The 10,832-nt window shown below is 41.3% G+C and overlaps 1 protein-coding gene across 1 annotated transcript in view; it reads right to left on the reverse strand.

Moving 5' to 3' along the window:
• The window catches only part of UGCG (UDP-glucose ceramide glucosyltransferase), a 57,625-nt gene that overhangs the window by 37,261 nt on the left and 9,532 nt on the right, over positions 1–10,832 (reverse strand). Inside the window, exon 2 of the mRNA XM_018569952.1 lies at positions 2,786–2,927. Coding sequence (XP_018425454.1) covers positions 2,786–2,927 — 142 coding nt within the window. The remainder of the gene's footprint in view (positions 1–2,785; positions 2,928–10,832) is intronic.

A 10,832-nucleotide genomic window follows, 5' to 3' on the forward strand; every position in this document is an offset into this window, starting at 1 on the left:
ACCCACTGAACACAGGGTTGCGACCCACTGTTGAGAATAACGGTCCTGAAGGACTTTTCTCACTGAGGAAATACATATGTTTTAATTCTAGACAAAAAAACATCAAATCAATTTTTACCTGCTGTCTGAACTGGGCATTAGAAAAACATTAACATTTTAAATTGTGGAACCATTTCCAGTACAATGCGCTCTCTTTTAGGTTCTAACACACTAGTAACACAAAGTGCATTCGTTTCCATCTGTAAGTGCATTTCTCACTATTTCCAGAAGGCAGGCTGCCATAACCACCCAAAAGTAATTGTGTCAAATCATTTACTGGACTCTTATTTCTCAGAGACTCTAAAACACTGCATTTCCTTACAACAGTTCATAATAATGGTATCACCCTTTCACAGCTTGAAACACAAAAAAAAAATTTCCCCGCTTTATGGGAGATCCATCAGGAAGTGAAATGCTAGCATTCAGCATTATAACTAACAATAGCAAAGGGAACTGGAAATAAATTGTAAGGATATTTTATCCATAAAATACAAGAAGTATATGCAAATCAAATGGCTTAGCACCATACAAAACCTAAATATCAGTTTTGCCACAGATGTCCATTAAGGCACAAGAAACATCATTGACTACATCTGCCCAAGTGGTCAGTACACTCTGACAACTTTGCATTTGCCTTGCAAACTGCATGCTTTAATGTTGTATATTAGTCTGTTCTCATTAAACTCTGGGCTGTCAAGGACTATTCACTTATAGACAAGGTAGCATGTATCAACTCCAGCCTAAAGCATACAACCTTAGATTTTCTGCAGATTTTCTATGGTCAGATGGAAAAAGTGCAACAGATTCCTCCATCTACACTAAACTGTGTGATGGAGGAATGTTCCACTGGGCCAAGCTTCAGTATCTTGCTGGTCGGCCCAGCTGGCTCTCAAAATACCTGAACAATCTGATTGGATGCAGGCAGTTCAGGTATTTTGAGAGCAAGCGGGGCCGACTAGCAAGATACTGAAGCTTGGCCCAGTGGGATATTCCTCCATCCACACAGTTTAATGTAGATCTGTTGCACTTTTTCCATCTGACCACAGAAAATCTATAGGTGTATGGCCAGCTTTAAGCAATACTGAAACTGGCTGCCAGGCATGAAGTGCCTGCACATAGAAGCAGCAACTTTCTTCATTCTCTGCTTCATCGGAATTTCAGGCTGCGTTCGTTCCATGTTAGTTGGAAAGCCACACCTCCACACATTCCTAGTGACCCAACATTATAACGGTATGACAAACTGGCTTTGTCTGAAACCATTTATGGGTGCTTTTGGTCGTTGTCCTGCTGCAAGACCCATGACCTCTGACGTAGACCCAACTTTCTCCAACTGCTCCAGGTCTCTCAGATTGGGAGGGTTCCTATTCATAAAAGCTGTTTTGAGATCTCGGTAAAGGTGCCCTATGGGATTTAGATCTGAAAACAGAATGATGTGCTTTACCAAAAAGCCGTCATTTTTTTTCGTCTGCTCACAGCACATCCTCCCAAAAGGATTTTGGCTTCCTCAGGTAAGTTTGGGCAAACTCCAATGTGGCTTTTTTATGTTTTCAGTGGGGTCCTTCTGGGTCTCCTACCATAGCGTCCCTTTTCATTCAGATGGCGATGTATAGTGTGAGCTGACACAGTTGTGTCTGAAGGTCAGCTTGAATGTGTCTGGAAGTTGATGGAGAGTCTTTATTCACCATTTGAACAATCCTTCATTGCAATCTTTGATCAATTGTTCTCTTCTGTCCACGTCCAGGGAGATTAGCTACAGTGCCATGGGCTGTAAACTTTTTGACAATGTTGCACACAGTGAACACAGGAACATGAAGATCTCTGGAGATGGACTTGTAACCTTGAGATTGTCCATGCTTTTCCACAAAAACTTGGAATGCAATTATTTCTTGCAATTTGGAGAAGGTGCCAATGTATTTGTCCAATCCCTTTTTGGAGTTGTGTGGAATGTGTCAGATTTAGCTTTTTTTTCTCCACTTTTTGTGTCATATACCAATACAAACAAAAGAAATAAACATGAGAATGCCTAAACATTTGTAATTGCAACAATTTTCTACGCAAAGTGGTGCATTAGCTGACAGAAATGCAGGGGTGCCAATATTTTTGGCCGTGCCTGAACAGCAAACGTTCATACCAGTCTGCAGCTTTGTGTTCTCAACATGACAAAAGTCCCTGATGTTTGGTATGGGGTGACCACATGGCTGCATGTTCTGCAACGGATACAAGTGATGCACCGAATTCCGATACCAAGTATTTGGGCGATTATTCGTACTTGCCAAAATGCTCCGATACCAGAACTTCCGGTCAGAGGGAGATTTCCTCTGACCAGCAGTGCCATGAGGGAACATGGAGCCGGCTTCCTGGCCAATCAGGAAGCTGGGCGGCGAGTAATGACCCGCCCCCCTGATTGGCCAGGAAGCTGGCTCCTTGCTAATTGGCTGGGAAGTGGGCTTCCTGGCCAATTAACATCAAGTCCGGCCAAACAGCCAGCTTGACGCTGATTGGTCAGGAGGCTGGCTTCCCAGCCAATCGGCATGGAACCGGCCAAACCACATGCAGTGGCGGGTAATGACACGCGGCCCGGCTTTCTGATTGCCTGAGAAACTGGCTCCATGCTAGCAAAAGTACCGGTATCGGCAAGTATCGAAAGATAAAGATCGGTATTAGATGGCGAAAAAACGGTATTGGTGCATCCCTAACAGATACACATCTGATGTATTTCACAAACTAAGAAATAGTTTGTACTTACTTTTGGATAGTCCAGTTCAAAAAACGTTTCTAAATTGTTGATGAGATTAGGATCCACTCCTTTTAATGGTTTAAGAAGGGAAACCCCAGGAAGCTTGCTGTAAGGTTGCTTGTCAGATGCCTTCTTGTTAAGGTGTAGTCTCCTGCAATGAAAACACACTATGATTAATTCTGAATCAGAAGTCTTCTCTCTGTGTCAATAGGGATTCATACTTCAAGTCAGAGCACTATGAGAGCACGGTAAATACTGCAGATATAGAACCAACTAGCATCAAGAGAGTTTCATTAATAAAAAATATCCAAAACTATAAATAACAAACATGACAAAACACAAGGGCGAGCAGCAGGTGTAATGTTCAGAGCACTGGTATTATGGCCAGCACTTGGATGGATAGTGGGTAGATTGGACTTGCAGCATGACACCGTACATAATGAAATCAAGAGCAGATATGTCTAGAATAAAACATCTACATATTGCAATGGAAGAGTAAATTTTTCATTATATTAAATTGCAAAATGACTTCTGTTGCAACTACATATGTTATACTATTTAGTAAATGAAAGTTGAGCTTCCCTTTAAGTGGAAACGCACTGCGGAGTGTGAACAAACTCTCATTTGAGCAAGGCCCCCCTAAGCATCTTGTCTTGAAATTATATTGAACTGTACTGTCTCCCTTTACATTGCAAAGCGCTGCGCAAACTGTTGGCGCTATATAAATCACGTATAATAATAATTTGGCAACATTGTAGGAAACTTAAGTCTCATAAAATAAAACACCAATTCATCACATTATACATTCAATGAAACACAACATTAAACTTATTTTTAAAGACGAAATCGAAACAGTTATAAAAGACACAATTTAATGCGGCTCAGTTTCTTTGCTGACAAGAAGCATGCTAAATCGGAAGAGAAAGGTCATCACGACGCTGCTTCTATGTTGACTGTCCAGTCAATGGTTCTGGTCTGGGATGACCTGGACTTAGAGGAAGTAGGGTGAATGATGCTGGTCCTCAGACTGAAAACATCTAGTAGCCGAAAAAAAGTACTGCAGAGGAAATCTCCAAATTTAAAAAAAAAAAAGGTAAATCTTGCAGCAAAAGCTGGTTTTGTTTTGGTTTTTTTTAAATTGACTAATCATGCTCAATCTTCTAAATAACGTGGATGGAATTCTTCTTTAGATACAACTAGTGTTAAGTACCTCAAATGTGTCTTAAAAGTATATATACACTGTATAATAGCAGTAGCAAACGCGTGAAGTTTTCACTGCCTGCATTCTCCTCTCCACCCACACAGAAAAAGCAAAGAAGGAAAAAAATAGGCTTTTTTTTTTTTTTTACTCGGCGGCAAACTGAACCTCTGTACAAGACAAAACCAGTTCTCATTTGGAAAAAAGACAGTCCAAATTCACAGCAAATTGACTATTTTCAATTACAAACTAAAGAAAGTAATGTGCTTCAATCCATGCAATATAAGCCTATTGCTATTTCCCTATTAAACCCAGTTTCACATACAATGGACATTACAGTTTATCAAAATGCAATTCTTTGCCGAGTAGTTTTCAGTCTCGTTTCTTTAGGACCACTGTAATTACATTACCGATCACTGCATAGGAACCACACGGGATGATTCACAACTAGTGGTCAGGGAAATAACGAATATATCGGTCATACAAAGCTGAACTCAAGGAGAAAGCCATTATTCTGAATCATTCAACCTAGGATTTAGCAGTGGGAAGATAACTGTATAGATAAAGAAACATTGCTTACAAACAATAAAAGGGAAAAAAAAAGGGTAAGAAATTGCCTTTTTGAAAATGACATACTTTAATTATGGACAGCACAGCTTAGACTGGGAGGGAGAAGCAGCACAAGGAGCCAGACAGTGCTGCAGGAACATGCTGATAGCAGAAGAGTGCAGATAAATAAGCACATCAGTCTGCTGCTCCTCTTTCATGGTCCAATCACCAGCTGGGGCAGGGACAAGAGATGATTGTATTACATGACTGCAGTAGAGAATAGTAAGGTCTCCAGACTAGATATGCAGGATAAATATTAGGAACAGGGGCATCCCTATAATGAGGCAGCCTGAAACGATAGCCTCAAGCGGCATCTCATTAGGGGGGCAGGAACAAGGCTAACAGCAATCCCTCCTTCCAATACCACAGGTGACAGCTCTTGTCTGCCTTAGGCGGCAAACAAGGTAGGGATAGCCCTGTTCAGGAATAAATAGACAGAAATACAAATCCTTTGGCAGGTAAAATGGCTTCCATATACTGTATGTAAATTCATCCATATAATCTGTTGTTTATCTGGAGTCAGAAATAATCTACACTACAACTGGCCAGATACAACAGTGTCATTTTCAGGCACTGAAAGAATAGTCCCCTCTGCCTGCTACTGTGCCAGCTTAACCAAGGGCTACATTCTGGAATTATCAGAAACTCTATTAAGGAAACTGCCTTTGCTAGTGACTGCTAGTCCCATGATAAACACACTAGTAATTGCTTTGAGCCTTCATGTGAGAACTCACAGAACATCAGCCGAATGAGGCAATTAAAAAAAAATGCACTACTAAGAAGTGAATGCCTTACAGCTAGAACTGCAAAAGCTAATGGGCTAAGGAGCTGCATTGATCAACAAAAACACCATGACAAAGATCTATTAGAAGTTACATTACAGCTTTACCCTTACTTCATATACAACTCTGAGGTATTAGGAACCTCGTTCCCTTTAAACAGCTCCAAATACAAACCTGACTGACTATTGGAGAAAAAATATCTAACCATGTAACAGGCATTTTAATATCAAACTATTCTTGGGTAGCAAAATGTACTTTTCAATAACGGCAGTCTTCTTTTGTTTGACCCATAAATGTATTGTTTCTCGGTCCTCTCCAAGGACATGAAAGGCTCAACAAAATGGCTTGAGAGGGCCAATTGCTGATTTATTAGAAAGCAAAATTCCAGGAAAGCACATCACATGTTGCACTGAACCTAACAAACCCCCCCCCCCCCAAAAAAAAAAAAGCCAAACAAACCAATAAAGCAAAAAGCACCAGTTGGCATTATAAAAGACTGGACTAAATAACACAAATCACATAGAACTACACGCTGAGGGGCGGGCTTCCGATTACCGCAATGCTGAACGGGCAGTGTGCGCGTGCGCACACCGGCCCGTTCGGCATTTGTCTCCCTCAGCGGGGCGGGCTTGCGATGAAGACCCTATACAAAACGTAACCCCACTGCAAGGGTTACATTTTATACATTTTTTTTTAAATGCCCGGGGTTCTTCTTTAAAAGCATGTGTGCAAGCACAAAACTAGATATGATCCTTTTTCTAAAAAAAACTAAAACCCAAGCACAATGTAGAGGATATACATTGTAGTGTGCTGCAGTGTGGTCGTATTGGGATATACCACGGGATATTCCATGATCTAGATGACAGAAAACCTTTAGGTTAGATTCACACTTAATTATGTGTTATTATGCAATGCCATTGTCAATAATAGGCCCCGTTTGGCACATCAATGCATCGAAAAATGGACAATGCACATCAACGCACCTCACTGAATGAGCACCATTTACAACAATGGCTAACCTATGTACCTGCATTAAAAAGAGTCTAATTTCGGAGTGTCAAACTTTTAAGGCTACAAACGCGTTAGAAAGTTTTTTCTAGCGCAGCCCTAATGCAAGGCAAGGCAATCTGCTCAGTTCACACAACCGCATTGTGGTGGGGTGCACATGCAGCACTTTTTTTCAGTGCACTAGGCCCTGATGCTGCACACCGCATTGCACCGCACCCATAGAACTAATGAAATGACATTTAAATTAAGTTTAAAAAAAAAAGCAAGGGGGCTGGTGTGGACGAGCCCTGGAAAAGAGAGGACAGGTTGCTTGAAAACTAGTAATTTAAGTTTTTACACCAACAGAAGGATGAAAATTAAAGACAGCATTTATTTCACTTTTTACTTGTGCTGTACAGAAGGTTTCAGATTTAGTAATACTTCTGTATTTCCTAACAGAAAAACCATTTTATGCACAACATGTCGCTTTCCTCCTCTCTGCGGAGTAAATATTTCCTTTATGTTCTTGTACATTTGCAAAAAGGTGCAAGGCAAGGCCATTAGCACTGGCTTTCCAATATAAAGCACGAGAGCTTAAAGCAAACCTAAACAAATCTATATTAAATATTGACATAGTCCTAATTAAACATGTAACTGATCCTTCCTCTTCCCATTTCAGCATAACTTAAAGGGGTTCTAAACCCTCCGGTTTTTTTGCCTATATCTACTGCTAGCATGCAGTAGATATAGGCAAGAAGTGTAAAAAAAAAAAAAAAACACCGCTTAAAGTCCTTTTAAACTTACCTCGTTATCGCCGCTCGATCCCGTGCCGAGAAGCAGGAACTGCTCGTACGGCCGCAAAGGATATTGGGGCGGGCGCATGCGCAGTTCCGATTCTCGGCCGGGAGACGAGCAGAGACGCAAGGTAAGTCTATGGACGCGTGCACCCACCTGCAGACACCGCTGGATCGGAGAGACAGAGCAGTCAGCGCTGGATCGGAGTGACGTCACAACGCTGGAGGGACACATGAAAACATGGGGAAAGAAGAAGAGGAAGATCGGAAAAAGAGACATCGTTTAAGGTAAGTGTTAACATTTACATTGGGGGAGGGAAAAAAAATTTTGCCTTTAAATGTCACTTTAACAAAAAGGAAAAAAAAGTCAACTATCTGCAAAATTTCAATTGCTTATGAGCAAGGGATTTTTAACCCTTTGTCAACCACTGCCCCAATAGAAAGCAATTCATTCCACACCTGGTTATTTCCAACACGGGGGCAACCAAGGCTACTGGTACATGCGCCTCCTGCGTTCCACTTAGGTCAACGTGGGAGAAATCTGGCAAATATAGACTTTATGCTTCCCACATGAAGTTCACCTTCATTTAAACATACATGCGTTCAGAGAATCTAATTTGCCTCCAGACGCACAGAATTCTATATTCTCCAAATGCAACTAAACTGACAGTTTGAATTACACCATTAGAAATTATTATATGCATTCAGGGATAGTTCGCACCAGATGCAGTTGTGATGCAGTCCGTTCAGTTTGGCAGTTGCATCCAAAATGCATCACCATGCTTTCCTATGGGATTTTTTTGTGCTCTATTTACACCAGTGCAGTCAGTTCCGATGCAGTCAGAAAAAAAACCGCTTGCCCTATTTTAGCTGCAACGGATCGCAACGCATCAAAACTGCATGCAAACATTCTGGTGTGAACTTCCCCTTACAAAATGTCCTAAAATTGCAGGGTTGTCCATACCAGTGTGAATACAGTCTTACATGTAGCAGAGTCCCAATGCAGGCCATACAATTGTCTAATGCAGCGGTTCTCAACCTGTGGGTCGGGACCCCTTCGGGGGTCGAATGACAATTTGCCAGGGATCGCCGGGAGTCTCCCGCTATCAGATAACGGCTCCCGGCCGCCCGGGAGAGAAATACTTTCTCCCGGAAAGGTTTAATCTGCTTGATCGAGCAGAGTAAACCTTTTCGCTGCAATCGTTTTTAATTTTTTTTATTTCTGACATCAAAGCCCCGGCCGCCGTAAGTCAGAAAAAATAAAATAAGCATTGGAATGCATCGCTACATTCCTATTGGCTATTTCACTTTGCAATAGCAAACTAGCTATTGCACCTGCCCACTGCTGTCAATCAGCAGAGGGGGACCTGCAGTTCTCCATCAGGTCCCCATCTAGTGATTATCACCATTATTATTATTAATAATAAAAGCTGACACCCTCAGCTTGTGTTATATGGTTTGCCATTTTAGCTGTTACAATAGTGGTTCTCAAGCTGTGGGTCGCTGTGTGATTTCTGCTGTGCTAGGTGAGAGTCCTCCTCAGCCCTCTCCTAGCGCAGCAGTCAGTTCTCCCGCAGCCGCGTCAACCCTAAATTTTAGCGTTGGGGGTCACCACAACTTGGCAAAATGTTACCAAGGGGTCCCGGCCCTAGAACGGTTGAGAACCACTGGTCTAATGTTACCAATAATATCATTAGAGTGTCTTATCTTTCAGAAATCGGTTTCCCTAAAAGGGCAGCTTGTTCAATAACTTGGCAGATTTTGACCAAATTATGTTATTTTGAACAATCACAACACCCTTTTATAGTGCTACGACTAATAGTTCCAGCTAGAGTACAGTGCAGGATCACTTTCCTCTCCCCTTATTCATTCCTAGGCCACACACCACCCTTGACCGCCATGCTGCTGTAGGCAGCACACTGTTCTTGGCTGTGCTGTGTGGCCTTGGAGCAGCTGCATTGACACTCCAGCCTCAGGGACACCACCCACCATGCCTCCATGTGACACATGCATGTACGTGTTTGAGAAGTACATTAAAGCAGACCTTTACACTCAAAAATCTAATTCTACAAAATGCATCCCTCTATGTATGATGATTAATGATTAAAATATTGTGATTATTAAATACTTAGAGCATTTGCTTCCTGCTTTGAAAGTGCAAATGACTTCAGTCTGCCAAAGCATTGCATCCTGGCAAGGTTATATCACCAGAGCGTTGTTGGGAAATTTCATCTCAGTGAAAGGCATTTTCCTCCCCTGAGATGATGTGCATGGTGTCACATGTGCCACAGTTCCAGAAGTAAAAGGAGTTAGTAACCTGCCCTTAGTAAACATGGCCACTGTCAGAAGACTGGGGAAGAAAAGAGAACTAAGGTATGCAAGGAATACAAAGCCGGCAATTATCTAGAAGTATGTGTTTGTAGATTGTCATTACTAAACATTTCTAAAAGGTGTGTTTGTTGTTAGTTTAAAGGTCCACTTTAGCCCAGTTTTGTAACCTTGGGACGCATTAGTAAAACTGTACAACTACTTGCTGCATCCAGGTAACATTTACCTTGTTTTCTTCATGATAAATTGGGCCTTCATTTGGTGGTAAATTGTAATGGATATCAGATTTTTTTTTTTCATCATTAACCTCTTGCCGTCCGCTAAGAAAAAACGGACGGACGGCAGACTCGCATTTCTTTCCTGCTCGCGCACACGGGCAGGAAAGACCCGCTCGTTTCTACAGCCGTTAACGGCTGTTTCACATACAACCGATATCTATATAATAAAAAAAGTTAAAAAAATGAAAGTCACAAATAAAAAAAGTAAACCCCCCCCCTTCGTTTACGCACATATAAACATAAATATGCGTTGCATGCGCCAGCGCGCAAAAATGACAATTGCGCTACACATGTTACATATTGAAGCGAACGTCGCAGTGAGAGCAATCATTTTAGGCCCATCAATCACTGATAACACTAAACTGATGAGCGGTAAAAGCTTTTAATGAGTCGCCTATGGCCAATTTTGGGTAATGTAGTTTTTTGAGGTTTCGAGCGCGTGCGCAATTTTAAGGCTTAACATGTTTAGTGTCTCTTTACCCGACGTGACCCCATCTTTTATATTTTACCAAAAAATTGGGTAATAATAAATGTTTTAGAATTTATTATAAGGGAAACTGTTTTTGTTTTGTTTTTTCTGTAATTTTTCCTTAATATATTCAAAAATAAAAACCGCAGTGGTGAATAAATACCACCAAAATAAAGCTCTATATTTTTTATAATTCTACATGCGATACTACATGTGTACGTTATTTGTTCTGTGTACCTTTATTAGGGCCCAGGAACAATAGTGCTCATTCTGCTTTTTCTTTTCTTTTTTTCTTTTCATTTAGCTTAAACACACAGAGCCTATCTTTATTTTAAAGATCCGCTTTAATTTGTCACAGGTACCAATATCAGTAGCACAACACTCTTTATGAAGACATGAAGACATCGGAAAAAAGGAAGTCACGACCATGTGTCAGAGCAGGGAAGATGGCTGCGGTTGTGTTCCTCACACGATGCGGAGTTCGCGAAAGCAAGCAAAATTTTGCCGAACTTTCTGTTCGCGAACCGAAGCATTCGTGAACTGAGGTTCCACTGTATATAAACAATGGGGGGGGGGGGGGGGAGTGGGGTTAAAAAAAAAAAAATCACACA

Source organism: Nanorana parkeri, unplaced genomic scaffold (assembly GCF_000935625.1).
Source record: "Nanorana parkeri isolate BGI_ZX_2015 unplaced genomic scaffold, ASM93562v1 scaffold1432, whole genome shotgun sequence".
NCBI lineage: Eukaryota > Metazoa > Chordata > Amphibia > Anura > Dicroglossidae > Nanorana > Nanorana parkeri.